This window comes from Sebastes fasciatus, chromosome 3 (assembly GCF_043250625.1).
Source record: "Sebastes fasciatus isolate fSebFas1 chromosome 3, fSebFas1.pri, whole genome shotgun sequence".
Classification (NCBI taxonomy): domain Eukaryota; kingdom Metazoa; phylum Chordata; class Actinopteri; order Perciformes; family Sebastidae; genus Sebastes; species Sebastes fasciatus.
The window spans coordinates 2055136-2079977 of NC_133797.1; the positions used below are offsets into that span (position 1 = coordinate 2055136).

The 24842-nt window shown below is 41.4% G+C and overlaps 1 protein-coding gene across 8 annotated transcripts in view; it reads left to right on the top strand.

Moving 5' to 3' along the window:
• The window catches only part of rptor (regulatory associated protein of MTOR, complex 1), a 270013-nt gene that overhangs the window by 173891 nt on the left and 71280 nt on the right, over positions 1-24842 (top strand). For 5 of the 8 annotated variants that reach the window (XM_074631008.1, XM_074631011.1, XM_074631009.1 and 2 more), the window contains 9 exons: positions 199-300; positions 6110-6193; positions 7301-7411; positions 8839-8913; positions 9059-9124; positions 17619-17810; positions 22557-22697; positions 23135-23255; positions 23682-23711. In XM_074631008.1, the coding sequence (XP_074487109.1) occupies positions 199-300; positions 6110-6193; positions 7301-7411; positions 8839-8913; positions 9059-9124; positions 17619-17810; positions 22557-22697; positions 23135-23255; positions 23682-23711 (922 nt within the window). The remainder of the gene's footprint in view (positions 1-198; positions 301-6109; positions 6194-7300; positions 7412-8838; positions 8914-9058; positions 9125-17618; positions 17811-22556; positions 22698-23134; positions 23256-23681; positions 23712-24842) is intronic. The other 3 variants (XM_074631010.1, XM_074631012.1, XM_074631014.1) reach the window with 1 other exon arrangement.

Below are 24842 nucleotides of genomic sequence, written 5' to 3' on the forward strand. Positions count from 1 at the left end.
GGAGGTGATCATGATAGATCAGGATTTATGTGGTTACTGCAGTGCAGTGTCACTTCTGAGCTCATTGTGTCAGGGCTCTTCTGAAATGATAAGCTAGTCACTGCAGACTGGCTCATTACCTCGTGAGAGAGAGGGAATGAGTAAGCACAATGAATTCTTTCAAATGTTGATAAACGTATGTGTGTTTTGTGTCCACAGCACAGTCCTTTCTTTGCAGAGCAGCTGACAGCGTTCCAGGTGTGGTTGACGATGGGAGTGGAAAACAGAAACCCTCCTGAGCAGCTCCCAATCGTACTGCAGGTACACACTCACACACACACACACACACACACACACACACACACACACACACACACACACACACACACACACACACACACACACACACACACTTCCAGTCTCTTTCTCTCTTTTGATTTCAGTGTTTCAGTTTCAGTTTGGTTCATTAGCATGACAAAGCATACAAAGAGAACTAGTGGACGAAGTCAAAAATCAAGTGTGATTTTAATAGAGTGATTCCTTAAGAAATAATTCTGAACAGTGGACATTAAAGGGGACATATTATGCTCATTTTCAGGTTCATGCATGTATTTTGGATTTCTACTAGAACATGTTTACATGCTTTAATGTTCAAAAAACACATTATTTTTCTCATACTGTCTGTCTTAATATACCTGTATTCACCCTCTGTCTGAAACACTCCGTTTTAGCTCATTTTAACAGAATGGCAACGGAATTGCGTTGCTAGGCAACAGCTTGGGTCCATGTTTACATTCTGTCAGCTGATGTCATTCACATACACTGCAATAGGAAATAAACTGGAACACATTTAGAATGTTTACATTTAAAACTGAAATTGTCTAAATATTGTAGATTTGTGACATCACAAATGGACAGAAATCCTAACGGCTTGTTTTAAATGCTCAGTTTCTGAATACGGGCTGTGTGTATTTATCTGTGGATTGAGTGTTTTGATACTTTCAAGTAGTTATATATCACTTAAACCTATTCAGAGAAAAACACTCAGAAATTTACGAGAAAAAAAATCTGAATATTCTTCGAGGTTACAAAGTCGTAAATTTGCGAGAAAAATCTCACAAATTGAATAGAAAAGAAATACAAATATATTTTATGTCAAGGAAACACTTCGCTTCACTTTTCAAGGTTGGATTAACCTCACACACCACAGATGCCACCGCTTGCCGTGTGTTATGCCTGCAGTGTATGAACTAATCAAATTATACTTTGCAATTGGATTTAGCAATATGGAAATACTACTAGCATCTGGACTTTGAAGAGACATTGCCGTGAATCAGGCCTATTCAGAAGAAAACAACATACTGATACTGAGTTTTTTTCTCGTAAATGTACTACTTATTTACTACTTTAATCGGTTGTTTTCTCTCAATATTACCCCCCCCCCCCCTCAGTCGGCTCCGTAATTCTTATATATTTTACCTACAATGACCCTAGTTTGACACGCCCTCAAGCAAAGCTAGTTAGAGTAGAGCTGGAGCGGAGTCCAAAGAGTTTGGTTGGGTTGACCAATCATAACAGTGGGCCAACTGACCAATCAGAGCAGCCTCTAGCTTTCCTAGAGGGTGGGGCCAGGAGCTCAAACAGAGACAGAAGGTGAAAGAGGTGCTGCAGCACAGCAGGTATGAGGTAATTTTTGAACATTAAAGCATGCACACATGTTTTAGTAGAAACCCAAAATACAAGTATGCACCTGAAAATGAGCATGATAAGTCCCCTTTAAGTTTCTCTGGACAGCAGTATTCACACTCCAATATTCTCTCTTTATTCTGTTCATGTACAGATTTGAAACGAAGCGCTCTGTCGGTAGCCTTACCTCGCTCACGTCGCAAATCAATCATTTATGTAGCTGAGACCTATGCTTGAATGCTGAAATGTTCTTTAACAGATAGTTGAATCCACCGATGCTGCAGATTCCATGTTTGCAAAGGGCTTCATTCTCCATTATGCACGAGCAAAACCGCTGCAAGAGCATTTTGATTAAACACACACATCACCTGCCACGAGTCCACCGTTAGCTTAGAATATTACCATTACAGCAATACTTTTTATGCTGTTACCTCTCGCCACTCCCTTTATTTATCTTCATCCCCCTCCTCCTTTATACCAGACACCTCCAGGCCGCCACTTTAGGTCTGCCAGCAGAAAAGTGAGATATGCGCTGCAAATTCCTTGATGTAATTTGAGCTCAGCATTTGCAGGCCAGTTTTCTTCATTACAACCCTGCAACAAAGCCTGTGACAAGGCCAGTGGCTGCCGTGTTCCCTGTAGTGGTGTTACATTTGTTGGGGATGCTTTAATTGGGGTGAAGTCTTGCTAAAACCTCGCTGTGTGCGTCAGCTGTTGAGTTACAGCAGTTGGATGTTAGTTTCTTCTCTCCTCCTCCTCCTCCCACCACCACCTCCATCCCGCGGGGTTGTACAGTCGTGGTGTTGTATTATATCACAGCGTAGTGGTGGTGTCCGTGTTGGATGGTAATTTCCTGCTGACTCAGCACACTGCGAACCGCAGCCCGTCCATACAGCAGTTCTGTCGGGAGCCGTTAAAAGCCAAGGAAAAGGCAGACTGATTGGGGAGCGCTGGATGGTGTGTGAAGGGATGCGTGTGTGCGAGCGAGCGTGTGTGTGTGTGTGTGTGTGTGTGTGTGTGTGTGTGTGTGTGTGTGTGTGTGTGTGTGTGTGTGTGTGTGTGTGTGTGTGTGTGTGTGTGTGTGTGTGTGTGTGTGTGTGTGTGTGTGTGTGTGTGTGTGTGTGTGTGTGTGTGTGTGTGTGTGTGTGTGTGTGTGTGTGTGTGTGCTGTTGATGTGGTCTTAAAAAGAGAGGAAGTAAAAGCAGCAATAGCCTTTAAGATTACGCAACATTATGCAGCTTTACGCCGCGAGGGCAGAGTAATCTCAAGGCTCCTTCACGCTCTCTGATGTAACGGATGGACACATAAACAGGTTTAATACCCTTTTAAGCACACAGTTGCATAAGAATGAAGTTAAAAGATGAGCGTATTCTTGGAGGATTTATTGCCAAAATATATAATCTGGCTCCATTTGAAAGATGCAATGAGCAACAAGAAACGGGCAACGGAGAGCACTCCATCAATAATGCTTTTTAATGTAATGAGCAAAGGGAGAACAACAAAGCTCAGGGATGAGAGATACGGTGCGGCGTTGTCTTGACAACAGCCATTTCATCCTAGAAGGATTAACAGAATTTGCAAAGGGATTACAAGGTCTCACAAATGTTCATGTTACGGTAACGGCAGCACACTCACACACATTTGGCATTAGGCCTCAGTGACGAGATTAAGGTATGCATGTGCATCATATAATAACAACACGCCGCATGTCTCACAGCATGATGATGCAAAGTGCTTACTCATCGCACTAAAGGAGATTGCAGTCAAGGTGTTACGCAAATAAGGAATAGAGACAAATATGCACACACACACATTCTCACACATTTTAATATAGCAGCATTGCTCAGGGATTTTTATCCTTGCTTTGATCAAATGTACATTTATGTTGATGCGTTTTAATCATGTGCATAAAATATGCTTATGTGTCTGTGACTGGGTAGAAAATATTCACTGTCTCGGCCAAATTTACGGAAGCCCTGAGAGGCAAGTCAGAAAAAAAATGATGTTGATCCATTTTCTAAGTCTGATCTAAATAGTTTTCTCTCCTGTGTTTATGACTTATGAACAGGTGGAAAAAGGTTTTGCCAGCATCATTTATCTAAGTAAATTTTTTTCACCTATGACAAAAGTATTGGCAGGTGTTTTTTTTAGTAACACTTTATAATAACCACCATTTATAAATGGTAAAGTGATGGTTAATTAAAATGTAGTTAATAGTTATTTTACTGTTAACAGACCATGAAAAGATAATTAATAATCTTTACCTATTAGTAGTAATGCTATAATTTGTTATTTTAACAGTTAATTGTTGCACACATAACATTTTATATACTATATATATAAGTAGTTGTTAATGAATACCAAATGATTCATAAACCTTTAAGAAATTGTTTGTAAAGCATCTATAAACATTACATAGACGGATATTTGTAACATTTTGTTAATAATTAGTAGCTGGTTTGTAAACCGTTGATAAACAATATTTTGATGACTAGTTGCAACTGATGATTGTAATACCTTGTTAAATGGTTAATAAATACTTTGTAAAACGTCACTAAACATTATTTACATAGATAGTTAATACTTTGTCAATGATTAATAATTGGTTTCTGGTCCATCTATTTACGTTGTATTTATAGATGTTTTACAAACATTATCTTAAATGTTTACAAATCATTTGGTAATTATTAAGAAAAACTTGATATAACATATAAAATGTTATGTGTACAACAATAAATGTTAATAAATAGTTTACTAATGTAATCAGAATGTCATTGTTATTGTCTCTTATCAGCTATGATACAATATAGAATTTATAAACTAAGTATTTAGTATTTCACAAACTAATGATAAAATAACATAAATTATGACATTGCTAATTATTAGTAAACATTAATTATCATTGCAGTTAACAGTAAGATTAATAAAGTTAATAAACTATGAACTATCAATTTACCACTCATAAATGACGATTATTATTATTAAGTGTTTCTGTTTTTTTGACAGAACATTTTTCAGGTCAGTTTTAATTGACATAACTTGCTGACACATAATATATGTAGCTTGTGTTTAGAGTGCATGGAGAAATAAAAACTCACCTGGAAGAAAACATGGTTTGTTTTCTATTTAGTCTGGTTTAGTTTCACAGTGAACAAATTAAAGCAGACCAAATAAAAAAAATCAATTTGCTGAGGGGCGTGTACGAAGGAGAAGGGCCGAAGTTTGTCCACTTTGATTGGGCACTGACTTACTGTGCGCATGAATCCCTTCTCCTCCAGATTATCTCGGATTACTTTATAAACGTCACAATTTTTGTGGACTTTATTTAGCATATTCTGTATGTTCTCTTCGGCCCAGATGTCAAGTAAACATAGGACTTCTGCAGAATTCCAAGTCAGTCAGTCCTCTCCCACTCACATTAACCTGCCTTTTACCTCACCTGTGCAGTTGGGTGGATTCTGTTCTCACTGCAATCAAACTGCTCTAGGATTCGCTTGGAAAAGGTCTGAGACCACCTCTCCAGATCAGACTTCAAATATGGATCACCAGAATTTTTTTCTCTCACTTGCGCTGAGGGGCTTCCGTACAATCAGTTTGAAAAGATGCAACAAAAAGAAAAAGAGATTTTTTTCAAGCTTGGATCAGAAGAGGTTTAGATTGTATCCTTGCTTGTTGCCTTTCTTATTCTCACAGAGCACACACCTACGTCACGCACCTACACACAAATGTCCGTGTTCCCACGCTCTTCCTTGGAGCTGGAGGTAACCCTGGGCCGGTCTTCCCCCGGCTTCCTTCTGTTAGTGTGGTCACGCTCACCAGGATAAAGTCACGGAGTGCGCTAATAATACATAATGTGTTGGTGGAAGTGTATGAGTGTGTGTGGACCTGGGTTCCTCCATATGCTTGTTCCCACACACACAGTGGGACAGTCACATGGGTGTGGACCGGGGTCCAGTCCTCACACACACACTGTGTGCTGCACTGAGCTTAATACTGCATAAACTACACACACATATACATTTTTAGCACGTACCATATGCCTCCTTAAAATAGTTCTTGGCCAAAACTGCTACATCGTGATCCCATTTGGCCATACAGGTACACACACACACACACACACACACACACACACACACACACACACACACACACACACACACACAGGTATTGTCCTAAACCTGTATCAAGTGAAATTGCAGCCAAGAGGACGCACCCAATCGCCCACATATGCATGCTTGTGCACACGCACTGAGTAAACAAGCACGACCTGATGCCAGAGTGTTAGCGGTAGTGGTGCGAGAGCCACCTGTTTCACTCCACCTCCTCACCCTCTCTGCCGTTTCTCCCGCTGTCCTTCCTCCCTCCTCCTCTTCCTCCTTTAATCCCAGGCTTCCTCTTGATTTGGAGGCAGCACTGTTGACCTCTGACCTCTGCTCTCCTCCAGGTCCTCCTCAGTCAGGTGCACAGGCTACGAGCTCTAGACCTGCTTGGACGGTTCCTGGATCTGGGTCCCTGGGCCGTCAGTCTGGTACGTTAAGATAGTGTGCCTGTTTGAAATGCTTTAAAATAATGGTCATTTTAAAAGGATTCAGCGATCCTTTGGTACCAACCATGTCATACTTGCATGTTGTGAAGGAGGCTAAAAAACGCTCCAAAGTTGCACAAACTTTTGTCGAAAAGAAAACTGGCATGGCCATTTTCATAGGGGTTCTTTGACCTCTGACCTCCAGATATGTGAATGAAAATGGGTTCAATATAGGTACTACCCACGAGTCTCCGCTTTACAGACACGCCCTCTTCATGATAATCACATGCAGATTTGTATGCAGTATAATCTCCTATTCTAAAATGGTGTATTTGAATATTTCTGCATACCGGGGTCTCTAAACAGCCTTGGAATTACATCAATTGGGTATGACTGTAAAGCTGAGACTCTTGTGGAAGTCCAGTTGTATTTATGTGTAATGATGTTAGTCCCCATAGTAGACATTTTTCATAGTGACTTTTTTTGCTCAGATTTTCTACATGGTGTGTCTTTATGTTATGACACTTTTCCTAAAACTAGATTTTTAAAAACTGGCAATATCTCGCCTTGTTTACTGCATCGCAATATATTGAATCATAGCCCCTGTATCATGATACCTATTGTATCGCCCAATTCTTCAGCCCTACTAGTATGTTGAACAGAAAATCAGTTGCTTGTTAAACAGACTGCAAAGTCCTGTCTTAAAATGAGAAGAAAAAAAAAAAGAACCGGGCAAGCCAGAATAATACTGCTAATTCACTTATTTGCATTTCTTGAAATATACACAGTAATACTGTTCTTACAACATTGTATAACTTATTAAATTTGACATAAGCCGTCACTCTCAGTCCAAGTTGGTAGCATACTGAATGCTCCAAAAGGCTCATCTTACTGTAACAAAGGACAGACATTTGAACTCAAGTCAAAATTGCGATCCTCCTCCCAGCTCCTGCTCCGTTAGATCACATCCCTGTGTACACGTTTACATTTCAGACCACAGGTGTGTCTTGGTGGTCAAACAGACAAACACATTCAGCGGCAAGGCCTGGATCATAACTGCAATATCAATACTGTTCTATAAACACCAGTACTCTGTGTGTGTGTTTCCAGGCCCTTTCTGTGGGGATCTTCCCCTACGTATTAAAGCTGCTCCAGAGCTCAGCCAGAGAGCTGCGTCCCCTGCTGGTTTTCATCTGGGCTAAAATCCTCGCCGTGGACAGTGTAAGTTATGTAAAATACTCACAAACATTAAAATCATGCCGCCTCATCATTTCCAAACCCGTATTGACGTTAGGTTTTTGTTTATCAGGTTTTTTACGTCACAGGTTTATTGTCTGCTACACGTAATGACTAACGCCAGGAATGAAAGAAAAATAATACTTAAGAAAAAAGGTGTTTCAGTGTCATTTGGTGTGAATGCGTGCACAATGATGTTATGGGCAGAAATATATATATATATATATATTTGCACTGGTGACTTTGCAATGACTGAAAGAGCAGGTACGCTCAAGCACATAGTAGATTTATTTTATGTCACTGCATGCTTTTAATAAAGCAATATAATTGGGGTCAGACAGTTTGGCAAATTAACAATTCGATGTTGATTCTTGGTTGGTCTGTTTGATTCAGAAATCAAATCTGAAATTGGTAAAGCTGCTACAATTTGTCAATGTTTTTGTTTTTCTGCGGAGTGAAATATTACTTCATTTTTGCAAAAGACTGTCAGTAATATGTTTCAAATGGCAATGTTAACCTTAAAGAGATAGTTCAGGTGTTTTTAAGTGGGGTTGTATGAGGTTTTACTACAGTGGATGACGGTCCACACGCCCCCAGTTTGGAGAAACAGACAGGAGTACCAGCATGGGAGCAAAACAATGTGCTGCTGTGGACACCTAAAACAAATTGATATCAGTGACTTTTTTTGCTCAGATGTTCTACATGCTGTATTATGGTGTGTCTTTATGTTATGACAGAATATTTTCACCGCTTTACCTTGCCGTCAGACGGTCCTTTCCGACGGGGGACTGAAGCTGGTGAATCCAAACTAACCCCTTTAAAACACCAAAGTCACACAATAACACAAACAAACTAACCAATGGAGGCAGCGGTAGACCAGCGACCCCTGTGTTCTGCCAGGTCAAATGACTGTTTTTGTCAAAGGAGTCAGGTGGCTCTGAAGAGAGCATAGGTAACAGCTTCAGTTCCTCGTCAGAAAGATCTGTCTGACTGCAAGGTAAAGCGGTGAAAATATTCAAAATATAGCGTACATTGATTTTTTTTAGCCGGTTAAAACCCATTTTTGCTGCCCCCCCCCCGTCCACAGCAGTACATTGCTTTGCTCCCATGACAGTACACTGACACTGACTGTGGATAAGTCCCTCATACAACCAAACTTCAAAACACCCAAACTATCTCTTTAAGGTAGGTATTTTCCCAAATGCCTATTTTAGGAAATTTTCAATAAAAACACTCAACAGTGTTCCATCAGTATGCATTCATAGTTTGGAGGCGCCGCCATGGGAGAAAAGAACAAATAGTCCCTATGGCATGCTGTATGAGTGGAAAATGACCTTAAGCAACATCTGCGATGAAGTGAAACCTCCTCTGTGTCTCTCTCTGTCTCTCTATCTCTCTGTCTGTCTCTGCAGTCATGTCAAGCTGACCTGGTGAAAGACAACGGACACAAGTACTTCCTGTCGGTGTTGGCCGACAGTTACATGCCAGTGAGTTTAACATAAAGGGATATATCTCTCCTTTTACGACACATTACTTTATTGAAAGGAGTTGAACAGAAAAGCTTCAGTCAGTAGTGTGAAAGTAGATCTGCTCATATAAGATAAGATCTCACGGTTCCTATCTTTGTTTCAGGCAGAGCATCGAACCATGGCTGTCTTCATATTGGCTGTTATCGTCAACAGCTACAACACAGGACAGGTACGAGTGTCAGTCTGCGTTTGCCTGCTAGAAGCCCAAAGGGAGAACGTACCGAGTCATTCATTTACTTCCCTCACCAGAACCTCGGCGGGTTCTGTCGGGGCCGGCCGTCACTTAGAGAGATTATTCCATCGTCCACTGTGTATTTCCGGGAGATATTGGTTATGTGACAGTTTTGTCACCAACAGTCACCTCTATAATCTCCGTCCCCGTCCCAGCCACCTCCACGGTGACACTTTATCACCGCAAGTGTCACTTCGGCCTGTTCCTGGCCCCAAGTGTTCAATCCCAGAAGCCTTTTGTGCCTGATGCTGATCAAACATCCAAGGGTGCGACGTTGGGATGATGTAGCTTGTCATTTCATGGAGTACACACACACTCTTCCACAAAGACATATTCCACCATCACTCCCCTGTGCTTCCTCTCTCCTGCAGTTATTTTTCTGTCTAGTTCTGAATGCTACTTGACATATTTTCTCTTCATTACATTACAGTACTTCTCTCTCTCTCAACATTCCATATATGTGACAAATCAGAAAAGCTATATGTGCTCTCAAGCTCACAAACAGCCATTCTTCATCCATACCACTGTTCCTAAATGCTCCTACCTCTCTCACAGGCCTGTAAATAATAGATGCTCCCCAACATTACAGAGAGACTCTCTGCCTGCTCCACATCTCCATTATTTATCCCTCTTACTTTCAACAACAGCGTTCATTACTGCGGTAACGCCGTTGCAAACATGTCGCCTAGCACCGGCGTCTTCGTATTCCAGCTCTTGGGGTTTAGCTGGGAGGCTCGATCAGAGCTCAAGGAGCGATGCACTAGTGATCTGAGGCACATGAAGAAAGTTGGGGGGGGGGGGATGTCACATCGTGTCACTGCTGCTGATGAAAGATTTTTGTCACAACGCCTCAATCTGTAAGATGAGGGTATGAAGGATATGAGGGTATGTTCATGTGGGTGTGAGGTGTTGAGTTAAAGGCTTTAATGGTCGCCAGGAACATCAACTGTTGTCACACAAAAATGACGTTTACCATAACAACTTCTTAATAACCACGAATGCCTTTATTCACGTCAACTGCAGAAGAAACCACGCCGACGGGTCTTTATTCCTAATTTTCAGTTTTTAAATATATTTTGTATTTATTTTAGGGCTGTCAATGGATTCAAATATTGAATCGCATGATTGTCCATAGTTAATCGCAATTAATCACAAATACATTGCTAATTTTTGATCTGTTCAAAATGTACCTTAACCCTATGAGACCCACAATAGACCCGTTTTGTGTCTTTTTTAGGGGGTTCTTTAGGGAGAGACAGCAGGTCAAAAGTAGATGTCACACAGAAGTGGTGTACATCATCTGAAAGCTGAAACCTGAAGATTAAATTGAGATGCTGTTCAGCACAGTGTGTCAAGGTGTTCTAGTCATTAATAAGAAAATAAACAGAAATTATTGAATTATTAATTAAAATAAATTGTAAAAGTGTATAAGGGTTTGGAACAATGTGATAAAAGTATATGATGGTCATCCCCATGCTCTATTATGTCTCATAAGTTGTTGCAGCAATTTTTGGGTTGATACCATTTGTTACACAGATTTAGTGCTAAATTTAACCATTTTCTTACCACTGGAGAATTGATAAAAATGATCAATAATCCATCCAAAATACCACATTAAGACACCAAGTCCTTGAGGAACACCATAGAAAAAGTCATGCTGTGATTCAGGATCAAAAACTTTTGACATTTGGAGATTTCTACAAGAATTATTTTTTTTGGCGATTGGATGGGCAGCACTTATTGTCAATGTAGCTAGGAAAGCCATCCATCCTCCGAATGCTCTAGGTCTCTAGTCGGATCCATCCATCCTCTGAATGCTCTAGGTCTCTAGTCTGATTCATCCATCCTCTGAATGCTCTAGGTCTCTAGTCTGATTCATCCATCCTCTGAATGCTCTAGGTCTCTAGTTTGATCCATCCATCCTCTGAATGCTCTAGGTCTCTAGTTTGATCCATCCATCCTCTGAATGCTCTAGGTCTCTAGTCTGATTCATCCATCCTCTGAATGCTCTAGGTCTCTAGTTTGATCCATCCATCCTCTGAATGCTCTAGGTCTCTAGTTTGATCCATCCATCCTCTGAATGCTCTAGGTCTCTAGTTTGATCCATCCATCCTCTGAATGCTCTAGGTCTCTAGTTTGATCCATCCATCCTCTGAATGTTCTAGGTCTCTAGTTTGATCCATCCATCCTCTGAATGCTCTAGATCTCTAGTTTGATCCATCCATCCTCTGAATGCTCTAGATCTCTAGTTTGATCCATCCATCCTCTGAATGCTCTAGGTCTCTAGTTTGATCCATCCATCCTCTGAATGCTCTAGATCTCTAGTTTGATCCATCCATCCTCTGAATGCTCTAAGTCTCTAGTCTGATCCATCCATCCTCTGAATGCTCTAGGTCTCTAGTTTGTGGCTATAAAGTTTCATGAGGCTGTGATTATCCTAGAGGTCACCACAGGTCATTTATACAGTGAGGTCAAGTTTCACTAAATGGTCTCACTACAATGAAATGTCTCCTATGGGGACTAACATCATCACACATGAATACAGTTGGGCTCATTGGATCTACAAGAGTCTCAGCTTTACAGAGATACCCAATGTATGTAATTCCAAGACTGTTTAGGGACCCCAGGATGCAGAAATATTCAAATACATTATTTTAGAATAGGCGAAAATAACACATTTGTACTGCATTCAAAAAGCTGCATGTGATTATCATAAAGTGGACATGTCTGTAAAGGGGAGACTCGTGGGTACCCATAGAACCCATTTACATATCTGGGTGTCAGAGGTCAAGGGACCCCTTTGAAAATGGCCATGCCAGTTTTTCCTCACCAAAATTTAGCCTAACTTTGCAGCGTTATTTAGCAACATAAAAATATGACATGGTTGCTACCGATGGATTCCTTCTAGTTTTATACAATACCATTAGATTCACTGTAGCTTTAAAGTTGAGGCTCCTAAAGACATAATAGCAGAGGTTAATTAAGATTTGATACAGTGTTTCAGAGAATGGATACAGTATCCCAAAACATAATATCGCGATATATTTTCTTGCACCCCTAGGTGTAACGTTATCCAGCATCCATGTTGCGTTAGCTGGCTATATCCAAGATACAGCAGCGAACTGCTGTGAACTGCAGTCAATGAGCCGCGGTGTGCCCACTGCAGAGCCCTGAAGCCCCGCCCCGCTTCTCCATACGACGCTGGTCTCTTGTTTATTCAAAGATTGTTAATATTGAACGTGTCCAAATTGCACCAAATTTGACCGGCTGAGCGGTTCTTGAGATATGTTAATAACTCACAGACAGAGATTCCGTGCTTCATAGCAAATAATCTAGAAGAAAAGAGATGAAACTCTGGTGCCTTTTTGACAACAGCTGCTAGATGGTGCTGTAGCACTGCCGCCATTTTGGACTGTGGCAATGGATGTACTGTATAAAGGGACGTCTGTAAATCAGAGGATACATTTTTGGGGGTAAATCAACTTCTCAGTAGGAACACTTAAATATCCCTCATTTAAATCATTATGTCCTAAAAGTTGTAAAAATAAACTAACAGCTGAATCCAGAGTTATTTTCCTCACCATAATGAACGGTCATCAGACCCACGGGACTGCACCGCCCTGCGCGCTCATATGACATATCTGGTTCTGCCAGCGTCTTGCTAGCTGTATGCGGCTGTAATAATGGATATATTGGCTGTAATTCATCACTTTTATTATCTTCTAATACACCCATGGGCTGTATGCTGTCAGCCTGTATCGTGGTGGATGTATTAACGTCTCTGTTCCCAAACAACCGGCTATCGGCCAGTAGCTAGTAGTGCTAGTAGCATTTCATCAACAGGATTTATTGTAGTTGTAGGCTATTTACTAACACGCAGGACAAAAGTACAGAGCACAGTCTCTTATAGATCCATGGTCTGTGGTCTATTGGACTCCATTTTGGAGACATGACATGAAAAAATGTGAGATTGCTCTCAAAATCTGTGTGTTGGATTTTTCTAACTTCCATTTATCGTCCATCGCTCACTTTCTGCTCCTCTGGGAAGCAGCCGGGCAAAAAAGTTAAATAAATAAATAAGTAAGTAAATGGTTAAAGCTGAAGTAGGCGAGATTGGAGTAAATATGATTAAAAAAAGTTATTTTTATAAAAACAGTCGCTATATCGTGACAGTAGTTCATGAAACAGGTAACCTGAAAGAAAATCATGTTCCTCCGGTGTCCTGTGCTCCTAACGGCATCTGCAAGATTTCACAGACCGGAGGAAAACAAGCAGCAAGAGCTGATCTGAGGTCTGCTGTCCAGCTGCCGTCTATGAGAGCCGGCTGTCAATCACTCGCAAACTCCGACTAAACGGTCAAACTAGGCAGCGCTGATCAAATATGAATCAATATTCTGTTACTGTAATGTCTATTTCCCTCATCAAATGTTCTCAGAATCATCTTGTAGTGTACTGTTTAGCTGTAAAATGAGAATGTTTTTGATGCCACCGCCATTTTGAAATCTGTTGAAGGAACACCAAGTTCTGGTCACATGACCAGAGCACAGCCAATTGAAACGCTCTCTCTCTGAAATGACCTGTGATTGGTCAAAGTCTCCCATCACGGGCTAGATGTTCTAAAGCCTGTAAACAGAGCCATGAGGAGGAGCAGAAGTCTAGTTATCTCTCAGAACACTTGAATTACAATATGCTGAAGGTGAAATAAACATCAGAGATGCTTTGCTACAAGCAGAAACTGCAGGAGCAACTTAGGACATGGTGTTGCAAGTTCCTCCTCTAAATAGTATTCATTGGTGGCAGGGTGGTCAGAGCATTCACATTGTTGGGAACCCTTCTGCATCTTCAGCAGGTATCTCAGGGTCACAAGCGTTTCGCCCCTTAGCCTGTACGCTTCACCTGAGTGGGGCAGTGGAGACTACATTAGCCTTCACCTGCAGAAGGGTTTCAACCGGGGCTCTTGTCAACCACAGCTGCTTGAGCTGCTCTCAGGTTATTATGGGATTTTTTATATATAGAAAGGGTATTATGGGATTTTTGCCCAATGATGCCAAAAATATACTGCCTAGTGAAGCTTTAATAGGATGTGTGGAGGAATTTTTTAGAGCAATTAATTGGAGACTGAAAAAGTGGACCGGAGATCAGGAATGACTTATACTGGAGGTTTATTTATGACTTGAATTCAAGGAGAATTGAGTCAGCAAATACAAGTCAACAAGTCAACAAGTGTGCAGTTAACTCAATTCTGAGGAGCCTCTCCTAAGACACAAACAGGCAAGATTACCCAAACATGGTAAATGTCTACAAAACAACACATGGATATCAGTGAGTCAGGAATGTGTGCATGTCTGCCACTGTTGTGTGAGACACCCCCTTTGCGCTGACATTGGGAGGTACATAAAAAAACAGGCTGGCCAATTATCAGAGGCCTTCAACATGTACTGGGGGGTAGTGGGACACGGCTAGAGACTGACCAGTGACCTGGGGTACCCAGCAAATGGTTTCAATATAAGGAATAATTCCTTAACAGTATGCATATTTATAATATTCTTATTGTTCAATGCAGGCCATTTTGGTAGCGATATTAAATATATGACAAGAGAATAGAAAAAATATTGTTTAACTTTTGTACGTCACTTGGTAGGTGGACGTTTTACTGGCGTCCGGTAGTCGCTTTCAGTCCAAAATGGCGGAAGCGTAGCTCTGCTGCTGGGCGCTGATGTTGCAATGGAACGAACAATTGACTTCTTATCAATATACGTTCTTTGTTCATAGTTCGATGGAATTAATGCTGTTGAAATATCCATTACGTTGACTTACCATGGAAGTCATTGTGGTACAGGTAGTTCCAACTGGGCCTGTATTTCTGTAATGGTTGACACACACATTTTCTTACTTTTCACGAAGTTCAGCATCCTTTACAGTCAACCAACGCACTGCATTTGTGGTACCTCATGAAAAGAAGAAACCTGAAGGCAACTAAAAAGAAGAAAAGGAGAGTACTTGTTAATACTCTGCACAAATTGATTCAATCAAAAAGAAAGTTTGAAAAGGATTTTGAATAGAGGACTTCAGACTGCCTCAAACCTTGATGGACCAATTACCTTTTGTTAACAAAAAAGAGATGTGAGGAGGGCTGAAGGGGTTCAAAGGAATAAAGTCATACTGCTACACACCTCATAATCTTTTTGTCCATCACAATTTGAGGTTACAGGTTAGTGGTGATTAACGGACTAATGATGTACAAATGTGCTCTCAGCCCGGAGCCTCTGTGCTGCTCAGGAGGATTAAGGCTGATGTATAATGCACATATTGTCATTTTTATTAAAAATGAAATGCTAGCAGGTCAGTGTTGACTACCACACTTTCAAGACCAGAGTGTTTTTAATAGGTGGTGACTCATGGGAAATTATATCTTACACAAATGGCCTCGCCACCATTATTACTTCATACCTCACAGTCCTTAAAATCCTCTTACATCTTCTTTAATGTATGTACAGTAGGTATCCCTACCACGCCTTTTCTAAAAATGGTGTATCTGAATATTTCTGCATACTGGGGTCCCTAAAAAGTCTTAGAATTCCATAAATTGTGTATCACTGTAAAGCTGAGACTCTTGTGGATTCAATGAGTCCAACTGTATTCATGTGTGATGATGTTAGTCCCCATAGGAGACATTTCATTGTAGTGAGACCATTTTTTAAAATTTCACTTCACTGTATAAAATGACCTGTGGTGACCTCTAGGATATCACAGCCTCATGAAACTTTACAGCCACAAACTAGAGACCTAGAACATTCAGAGGATGGATGGATCAAACTAGAGACCTAGAGCATTCAGAGGATGGATGGATCAAACTAGAGACCTAGAGCATTCAGAGGATGGATGGATCAAACTAGAGACCTAGAGCATTCAGAGGATGGATGGATCAGACTAGAGACCTAGAGCATTCAGAGGATGGATGGATCAGACTAGAGATCTAGAGCATTCAGAGGATGGATGGATCAGACTAGAGACCTAGAGCATTCAGAGGATGGATGGATCAAACTAGAGACCTAGAACATTCAGAGGATGGATGGATCAGACTAGAGACCTAGAGCATTCAGAGGATGGATGGATCAGACTAGAGACCTAGAGCATTCAGAGGATGGATGGATCAAACTAGAGACCTAGAGCATTCAGAGGATGGATGGATCAGACTAGAGACCTAGAGCATTCAGAGGATGGATGGATCAGACTAGAGACCTAGAGCATTCAGAGGATGGATGAATCAGACTAGAGACCTAGAGCATTCAGAGGATGGATGGCTTGCCTAGCTACATTGACAATAAGGGGGTTTCTGAGTAGTTTACGCAACAGAAGTGCTCGCCATCCAATTGCCGAAAAATGTAATTCTTGCAGAAATCTCCAAATGTCAAAAGTTTTTGATTCCAAATCACAGCATGGCTTTTTCTATGGTGTTCCTCAAGGACTTGGTGTCTTAATGTGGTATTTTGGATGGATTATTGATCAGTTTTATCAATTCTCCAGTGGTAAAAAATGGTTAAATTTAGCACCAAATCTGTGTAACAAATGGTATCAACCCAAAAATTGCTGCAACAGCTAATGAGACATAATAGAGCATGGGGATGACCATCATATACTTCTATCATCATGTTTTTAGACCATATACACTTTCAACATTTATTACGTCCGCCAAGGCCAAAGGCCTCGTTGGTCTGTCTGTTTGTCTGTTAGCAAGATTACTCCAAAAGTCTGTGATGGATTTGAATGAAATGTTTTGGAGGGGTGGTGTGTGGCACAATGAACAATCCATTCAATTTTGGTGGCGATCCGGATCATGATCTGGATTCAGGATTTTTTTTTAAGAATTCTGATCAGCCTGAGCATTAAGACCACAGGGTATAACACATGCGCAGTGTAGCTGATGACGCGTTGATGACGTGTGACCCCACCTTCTTCCTTCTGCGAGCAGAGAGATACGTGTGTGGATGTGTGGCGAGACTCCGAGGTGCTGAAGGCTGCTGAATGAGAGAGGCAGCCGTCGATACGTTACACAGAAACACACCGTGTTAACAATAAGCCGACCAACCTCACAGTACCGCCAGCTGTGAGCTGGGATCTGTTTTTAGAGTCAGGCACCTTGGCGGAGGTCTAGTTTCTAGTTTTAGCTAATTTAAGTTTGAGCTGCATCTCAAATTAATCTTCAGGTTTCCAGCTTTCAGATGATGTACACCACTTATATGTGGCATCTACTGTTGACCTGCTATCTCCCCCTAAAGAACCCCCGTACCCTGTACCTCCCTAAAGAACCCCCGTAACCCCCTAAAAAAGACTAAAATGAGTCTATTGTGGGTCTCAGAGGGTTAAAACCTCAATGTAAAACATCTCACATTCTTCATTCTGCATCACTCCATCTCCTCTCCCCCACCAGGAGGCCTGTCTGCAGGGCAACCTAATAGCCAACTGCCTGGAGCAGCTGTCGGACCCCCATCCCCTGCTTCGCCAGTGGGTGGCCATTTGCCTGGGCCGTATCTGGCAGAACTTTGACCCAGCGCGCTGGTGCGGGGTTCGGGACAGCGCCCACGAGAAACTCTACACCCTGCTGTCGGATCCCATCCCTGAGGTGAGATGGAGGTTCATACCAGAGTTCAGCTACGTTTGAAAAAAATACGAGGAGATGTTTTTGATCATTTTCCAAGTTCCGCACTGCAAAAAGGGAAATACAGGAAGAAGCCGTACGAGCAATGCAAACTGGTAGATCTAAGGCGCACGGACAGCATGAGCAGCTCCAAGCACACCTCTTTTGGTTCATGTATGTGCAGCAATGCAAAGTGCAAAAGGGCTGGGTGACGTGGGATATGCACTGGTCGTTGTACTGCCATGAAAACAGGGCTCATAAGTGTTAACACTAGGGCTGTCAGTCCATGAAAATATTGAATCCAGATTAATCCCATGATTGTTCGTAGTTAATCGTGATTAATTACACATTCTTTATCTGTTCAAAATGTACCTTAAGAGGAGATTTGTCAAGTATTTAATACCATGCTTACTTTATGCAAATATATATATTTATTATTTGAAATCAATTAACGACACAAAATGTTATGCATTTAACATAAAAAATATGCTGAAATCATAACATGTCAAACTGCAGCCCAACAGGCAACAACAGCTGTCAGTGTGTCAGTGTGCTGACTTGACTATGACTTGCCCCAAACTGCATGTGATTATCATAAAGTGGGCATGTCTGTAAAGGGGAGACTCGTGGGTACCCATAGAACCCATTTACATTCACATATCTGGAGGTCAGAGGTCAAGGGACCCCTTTGAAACTGCCAGTTTTTCCTTGCCAACATTTAGTGTAACTTTGGAGCGTTGTTTAACCTCCTTCACGACATGCAAGTATGACATTTGGTACTGATGGATTCTTTAGGTTTTCTAGTTTCATGTGATGCCAGTATCTTGTTCTAGCTTGAAAAGCTAAAACCTAAAAAGCGCAAGTTGCATTAATGCGTTTAAGAAATGAATGGCGTTAAACCAAATTTGCGTTACTTTGATAGCCCTACTTAACACAGAACAAAATCTGATCTTGTATTCAAAACAAGACGGCAAATTACAGACAATGGAAAAGTGTCAAGGAATTCTCTGGTATACACAGATGTTCTGCAAGTCTAATCTATTAATACCGACTAATAAGAGTCAGTTTTGTGAAAGAAAGTAAACATACACAGGCCCAAACAGTTTGGACCAATCATATTCAAACAGGACGGTCAGCTGGCTCGTGTGTGGACCAGAGGGACAGCGAGGCAGAGTTTGCCCTGAAGTTCACCCAGACACTTGGTGCCCTCACTCACACACTGCACATATTTGCATGCATTCACACACCCACAAACACACACACACACACACACACACACACATACACGCGCACACACACACACACACACACACACACACACACACACACACACACACACACACACACACAAGCACACACACACATGCACACACACACACACACACAAGCACACACACAAGCACACAAACACATGCACACACACACACACACACACATGCACACACAAGGAACATCTGTTTCCAGCAGTTACTTCCTCATTCCCGTGGACAGACAGCTGCTCTGGCAGTAGGGTTGAAACTGAGGTTTGCACACACATCCACACATGCACTAAGTACTTATACTTTCCCAGCTGCATTTCCAGGTTGTTCATGTATTTTACTTTAAGAATTTAGAGTGTGTTTATATTTAAGGCCACTGGAGACTCTTAAGATTCTCCTCAGGTGTTAGATTGAGACTCTTCCCATGCTGCAGTATCTCTATCAGTCTGTGTGGGTGTGTGTGTGTGGGGGTGTGTGTGGGTGTGTGCATGTGTTCCCACAGATCCTCGTGGAAATGAGTGGAGAAGGTGATGAGTAGTTGAAGGGTGACAGAAAGAGAAAGGGGGAGCAGAGATCTGTGACCAAGCAGAGAGTTTAATTAAGTTTAAAGAAAAGTGTGAAGGGACACAGCTGAGATGACACTGTTGTTTAGTCATAGTTTGCAAGTCACTACAGCACAAACACACACATATAGAGCACTCATATTTAGGGCTGTCAATTGATTACAAGTTTTAATCGCGTGATTGTCCATAGTGAACCGCGATTGATCACAATTAATCACACATTTTTTAGCTGTTCAAAATGTACCTTAAAGGGACTGTTTGTAAGAATCAGAAATGCTTGTTAACAGAAAGTCAACTAAAGTCAGCGTCCTGTTGCTTGCGCTTGTGCTCGCTCTACATAGACATGAATGAGCATCACTCAACACAGTGAGGAGACACACGTCACCTAAAAGCACAATATCACTCTACATTTCAGCTGCTTGGCAGTAATGTTAGCTGACCAGACGAAGGTCTCTCCGTGAATCAATGCTGATCCTAGTGTTGGCTTTTCCTGCCTCAGTCTCCCGACCGCGGCCGGAGGGAACAGGGGAGACACCGGAGTTTTGGTCGGAGACGATAACGTTTCTCTCTGCGGAGCCCCGTCACTTCACAAGACATGGGAAACCTCTGTTGGTCTGGAGGAGCTGCAGCAGTTATTTCTGCACAAACGTCCACTGTACATTCACTAGATATTCTCAGAGCTAAACTAACTCTTCTGCAGTGTGGAGTGTGCGTGCATGCACGTGAGAGTGAAGTGAAATAGCGAGAACGAGCGCGGTGTGTGAGTGAAGGCAAGCAGGCAGAGGAGCAGAGTACAGCAGAGACTCCGGTCCTGGAGACCAAAGCTACGGTCTCCCCCGCGTCCTCCGACCGCGGCCAACACTGTTTAACAGACGGGCTTCACGAGATACAACTTTGTAGTTTTGGTGCTTCCATGTAGTTTGTGTTGGAGTCTGAGTCTGAACAGCGTAGCCACACGCGAGCGCGCATGGGACACCGACCCGCAATGATTTATACGTATAAGAAGATACAAACAGTCCCTTTTAAAGGGAGATTTGTTTGGCAAATTAGCTTGCTTTAGCAAATGTATGTATATATTTATTATTGTAAATCAATGAACAACACAAAACAATGACAGATATTGTCCAGAAACCCTCACAGGTACTACATTTAGCATAAAAAATATGCTCCAATCATAACATGGCAAACTGTAGCCCAACAGGCAACAACAGCTGTCAGTGTGTCAGTGTGCTGACTTTATGACTTGCCCCAAACTGCATGTGATTATCATAAAGTGGGCGTGTCTGTAAAGGGGAGACTCGTGGGTACCCATAGAACCCATTTACATTAACATATCTGGAGGTCAGAGGTCAAGGAACCCCTTTGAAACTGCCAGTTTTTCCAACATTTAGTGTAACTTTGGAGCGTTGTTTAACCTCCTTTACGACATGCAAGTATGACATTTGGTACCGTTGGAATCTTTAGGTTTTCTAGTTTCATGTGATGCCAGTATCTTGTTCTAGCTTTAAAAGCTAAAACCTAAGAAGCGCAAATTGCATTAATGCGTTAAATAAATTAGTGTCAACGAATTTGCGTTAATGTGTTATTAGCCCTAAAAAAAAGGTTTTTACACGTCAGAAAGTTGACATGTCCCAAAAGTATTCAGGTCATTCTGCTGGGCGGTGTCGGGGGGTTCCGGTACTCATATTGTATGGAACCCCTCTACCCCTCTACACACCAATCATAAGACAAATATGTTTCAACAAAACAAAACACAAATGCAACCAGAGTTACTGCTGCTCAGTAATTTGTATTAAATATTGTTTATAATATAAGGCTATGTAATATAACAACATCACTTACTATGGCTTCCAAAAACAGCATGGATGTAAATCAACACATCTCAGTGTAGATGGTAGAACTAGCTGAAGGCTGTCTGCCTGAGTGAAGTTGGCCCATTAAGATGCTTTCCAGTATTATCGTCTTGTGTTTTCATTTGGTTTTAAGTTACAGTGCTTTTATGACTTTCTTTTATTCCAGGTCTTAGAAAGAACATTACAATATGTTCAACCGACATGTTTCAGCTGATCATTTTAATTGGAGCGGAGCAAGCCATATCAAAGCAACATCTGTGTGCAGCTGCATCACAAGATTAGAAAGTAGCTGTTATGATGATGATGCATCTTCATGCCTGCGACAACAACAAACATGTTTTCTGTCACCACAACAAACAATATGAACCAAATTACAGCACAAGAATGAATATTTGGGCAGTTTGTGAATCCAGTCCCCTCATAGAAAATTCCTTCTGTGCGATGGCAAGTTTGGATTAAACATCCAATGAAGCGGGCAGAGAAAGTAATGAGTTTTAGTGACAAAAGGCAGCTCACTGGAGCACACAGCACTGATCATCTCCAGTGCATTTCATAGTGATACATTGAGAGAAAATTGAACCAAAATGACTTTAAAACCCAAAATTTGTATGCCTCCGGGCCGGCGACAGCCATGGCCGGAGTTTGTACGGTCCATTTTTGTGAACGTGATATCTCAGGTACACCTGGAGAAAATTTCTTCAAATTTGGCATAAACGTCCACTCAAGGATGAACTGATTAGATTTTGGTGGTCAAAGGTCAAGGTCACTGTGACCTGACGTCCATCCCATTCTCAGGAACACCTGGAGAGAATTTCTTCAGATTTGTCACAAAGGGTACACTTGGATTTTCGGATGAGCGGATTAGATTTTGGTGGGTTAAGGTTCAGGACTTCAAACAGTTAAAAAAGGCAGAGCTGTGCTTCAATAAAGGGAGATCCGATTGACACAACATCCAACCGCATCAAAAATGGCTTCAACCTTGTGTTTGTTTATTATTTATTGAACTAAGGGGAAATGAAGTTGAAAGTGTTGTTGTGTTTGTTGTGCCGCTTGCAGGTGAGGTGTGCGGCCGTCTTTGCTCTGGGGACGTTTGTGGGAAACTCTGCTGAGAGGACGGACCACTCCACCACCATCGACCACAACGTGGCCATGATGCTGGCCCAGCTCATCAACGATGGCAGCCCCGTGGTCCGCAAGGTCACTGCAGCACAATAACACACACAAAATACACACAGTTTATTAGAGTATCACATGCATGTGATAGTGAGACAATCAAGTAAAATGCCTGATGCGAGTGGAAACTATGATATGAAAATAGAATATAAAATATATATATATTATTTTTACATATGTTATGTTTAAAAAGACCCTAAATTAACACTGCAAGTGGATTTCTTGATTACTTCATTATTCAAACAGCATTATATCTTTTTATCACTATAAGCGATTTCTACTGTAACAGTGATCACTGGAGGCGGTTTCCACTGTAATATAATATTTATGTTTGAGGTTTAATACTCTTGTCACCATTATAGCTGGAAAAATCCTGCTTGGCTTGAAGATATCAAGAAAAGAAAATCCTAATCAGTGGAACAGGGTCATCATTATGTGTCCCATTGTTTCCCGTTTGACAGGAGCTGGTAGTAGCACTGAGTCACCTGGTGGTCCAATATGAAAGCAACTTCTGTACAGTCGCACTCCAATTTATAGAAGAGGAGAAGAACTACACGGTGCCGTCACCAGCCAACACCACAGGTACTGTAGACACACACACACACACACACACACACAGTTCATATTTGCAAACTGACTGGATTTTAGAGCAAGAATGCAGACCATTTGAAGAAAGCTATAGAAGTGGATTTTTTTTTTTTTTTTCAAGCATACCTCCATATTCCCTGAAAGGTTCCCATTGCACTTCTAATATATCCATAGACTGGGGATTCAACTCACCAATGAATTTGTAAATCGGAGAGATCATACCCTTGGTTTCCGCATGAAATGATGACAAAGTGTTGAAGTAGTATAAATGTGCTGAACTGCTTTTTGATGAAACTCATCAGTTGTAAATATTGATGAAAGTGGGTGTGTGGTACATTTTATTTTATTGCAAATTGTTCAGAAGATGCAAAAACTCCATTTATATACACATTAATAAGTTGAATCCCATTTCCATGCCAGGCACAAAATGCCAGATCTGTCAGTGCTCAGGTAAAAAAATAGTAATCAAAGGACTTTGTAGGCCATAGTAATTCCTAAATCGTGAACATATTTTAAACATACTGCATACGACAGGACTGGTGGCTGGGCTATCAATAACGATTTTCAAGGCAGAGAATACTAGAACGTGAAAAGGGTTAGATTAGATCTAATGAGGAGGTCATAGGATCTACAGTAGGGACCACTATGCCAAGTGAGAACTAATTCTCCTATTTTTTTGTGCAGCTGGGTTGATATAATTCACTTTTCCCTTAATTTAGTTTAAAGTCAGACAATTTTTCAAATTGATCCAGTTTAGCCAGAACGTAAGGAGCTGAAGATACGGGGTTTCTGACAAATAGGAGAAGGTCATCTGCATATAACGCTACTCTACAGTGAAAGTTATACCTTCAAATGCATGGACGGTTTAAGACATAGGACATACAGGCGGTTGCCTAGGGCGCCACCTTCTGAGTGGCGCTGGTCGCCATCTAAAAAAATAAATAGATAAATGCCACCTTTCATCATTTTCTGCATTGAGGTAACAAATAAAGAAAGAAAGAAATACACTTTTCACTCCTGTAACTGTCTTTCTCACACTTTTTCATCTGCCCGGCCACTTATTTGTTAATAAAAGTGTAAATTGTAGTGAAACTGACTAAACACTTTTAAGACTACAATATCAGGGACCAACTGTTTATTTAAATTATAATAAATACAGTTTATTATGAAAATACAAATCTTAATTTTTGTCTTAGATCCACTGTGATGTCTGATGTGTGTTGCGGTTTATGGGGCTAGGGTTAGGGTTCTGGGGGGCTGAACCCTAACGCTAGAGCGGTATCGCTGCCATATGCAGGGCGGCTGTGGCTCAGAGGGTAGAGCAGGTTGTCCATCAATCGGAAGGTCGGTGGTTCGATCCCCGGCTGCTCCGGGTCACATGTCGATGTGTCCTTGAGCAAGACACTTAACCCCAAATTGCTCCCGAAGGAATAGCCATCGGTGTGTGAATGAGTATTTAGATTAGATCCTGATGGGCAAAGTTGGCACCTTAGCAGCCTCTGCCATCAGTGTATGAATGGGTGTGTGAATGGGTGAATACTGACATGTAGTGTAAAGCGCTTTGAGTGGTCTGAAGACTAG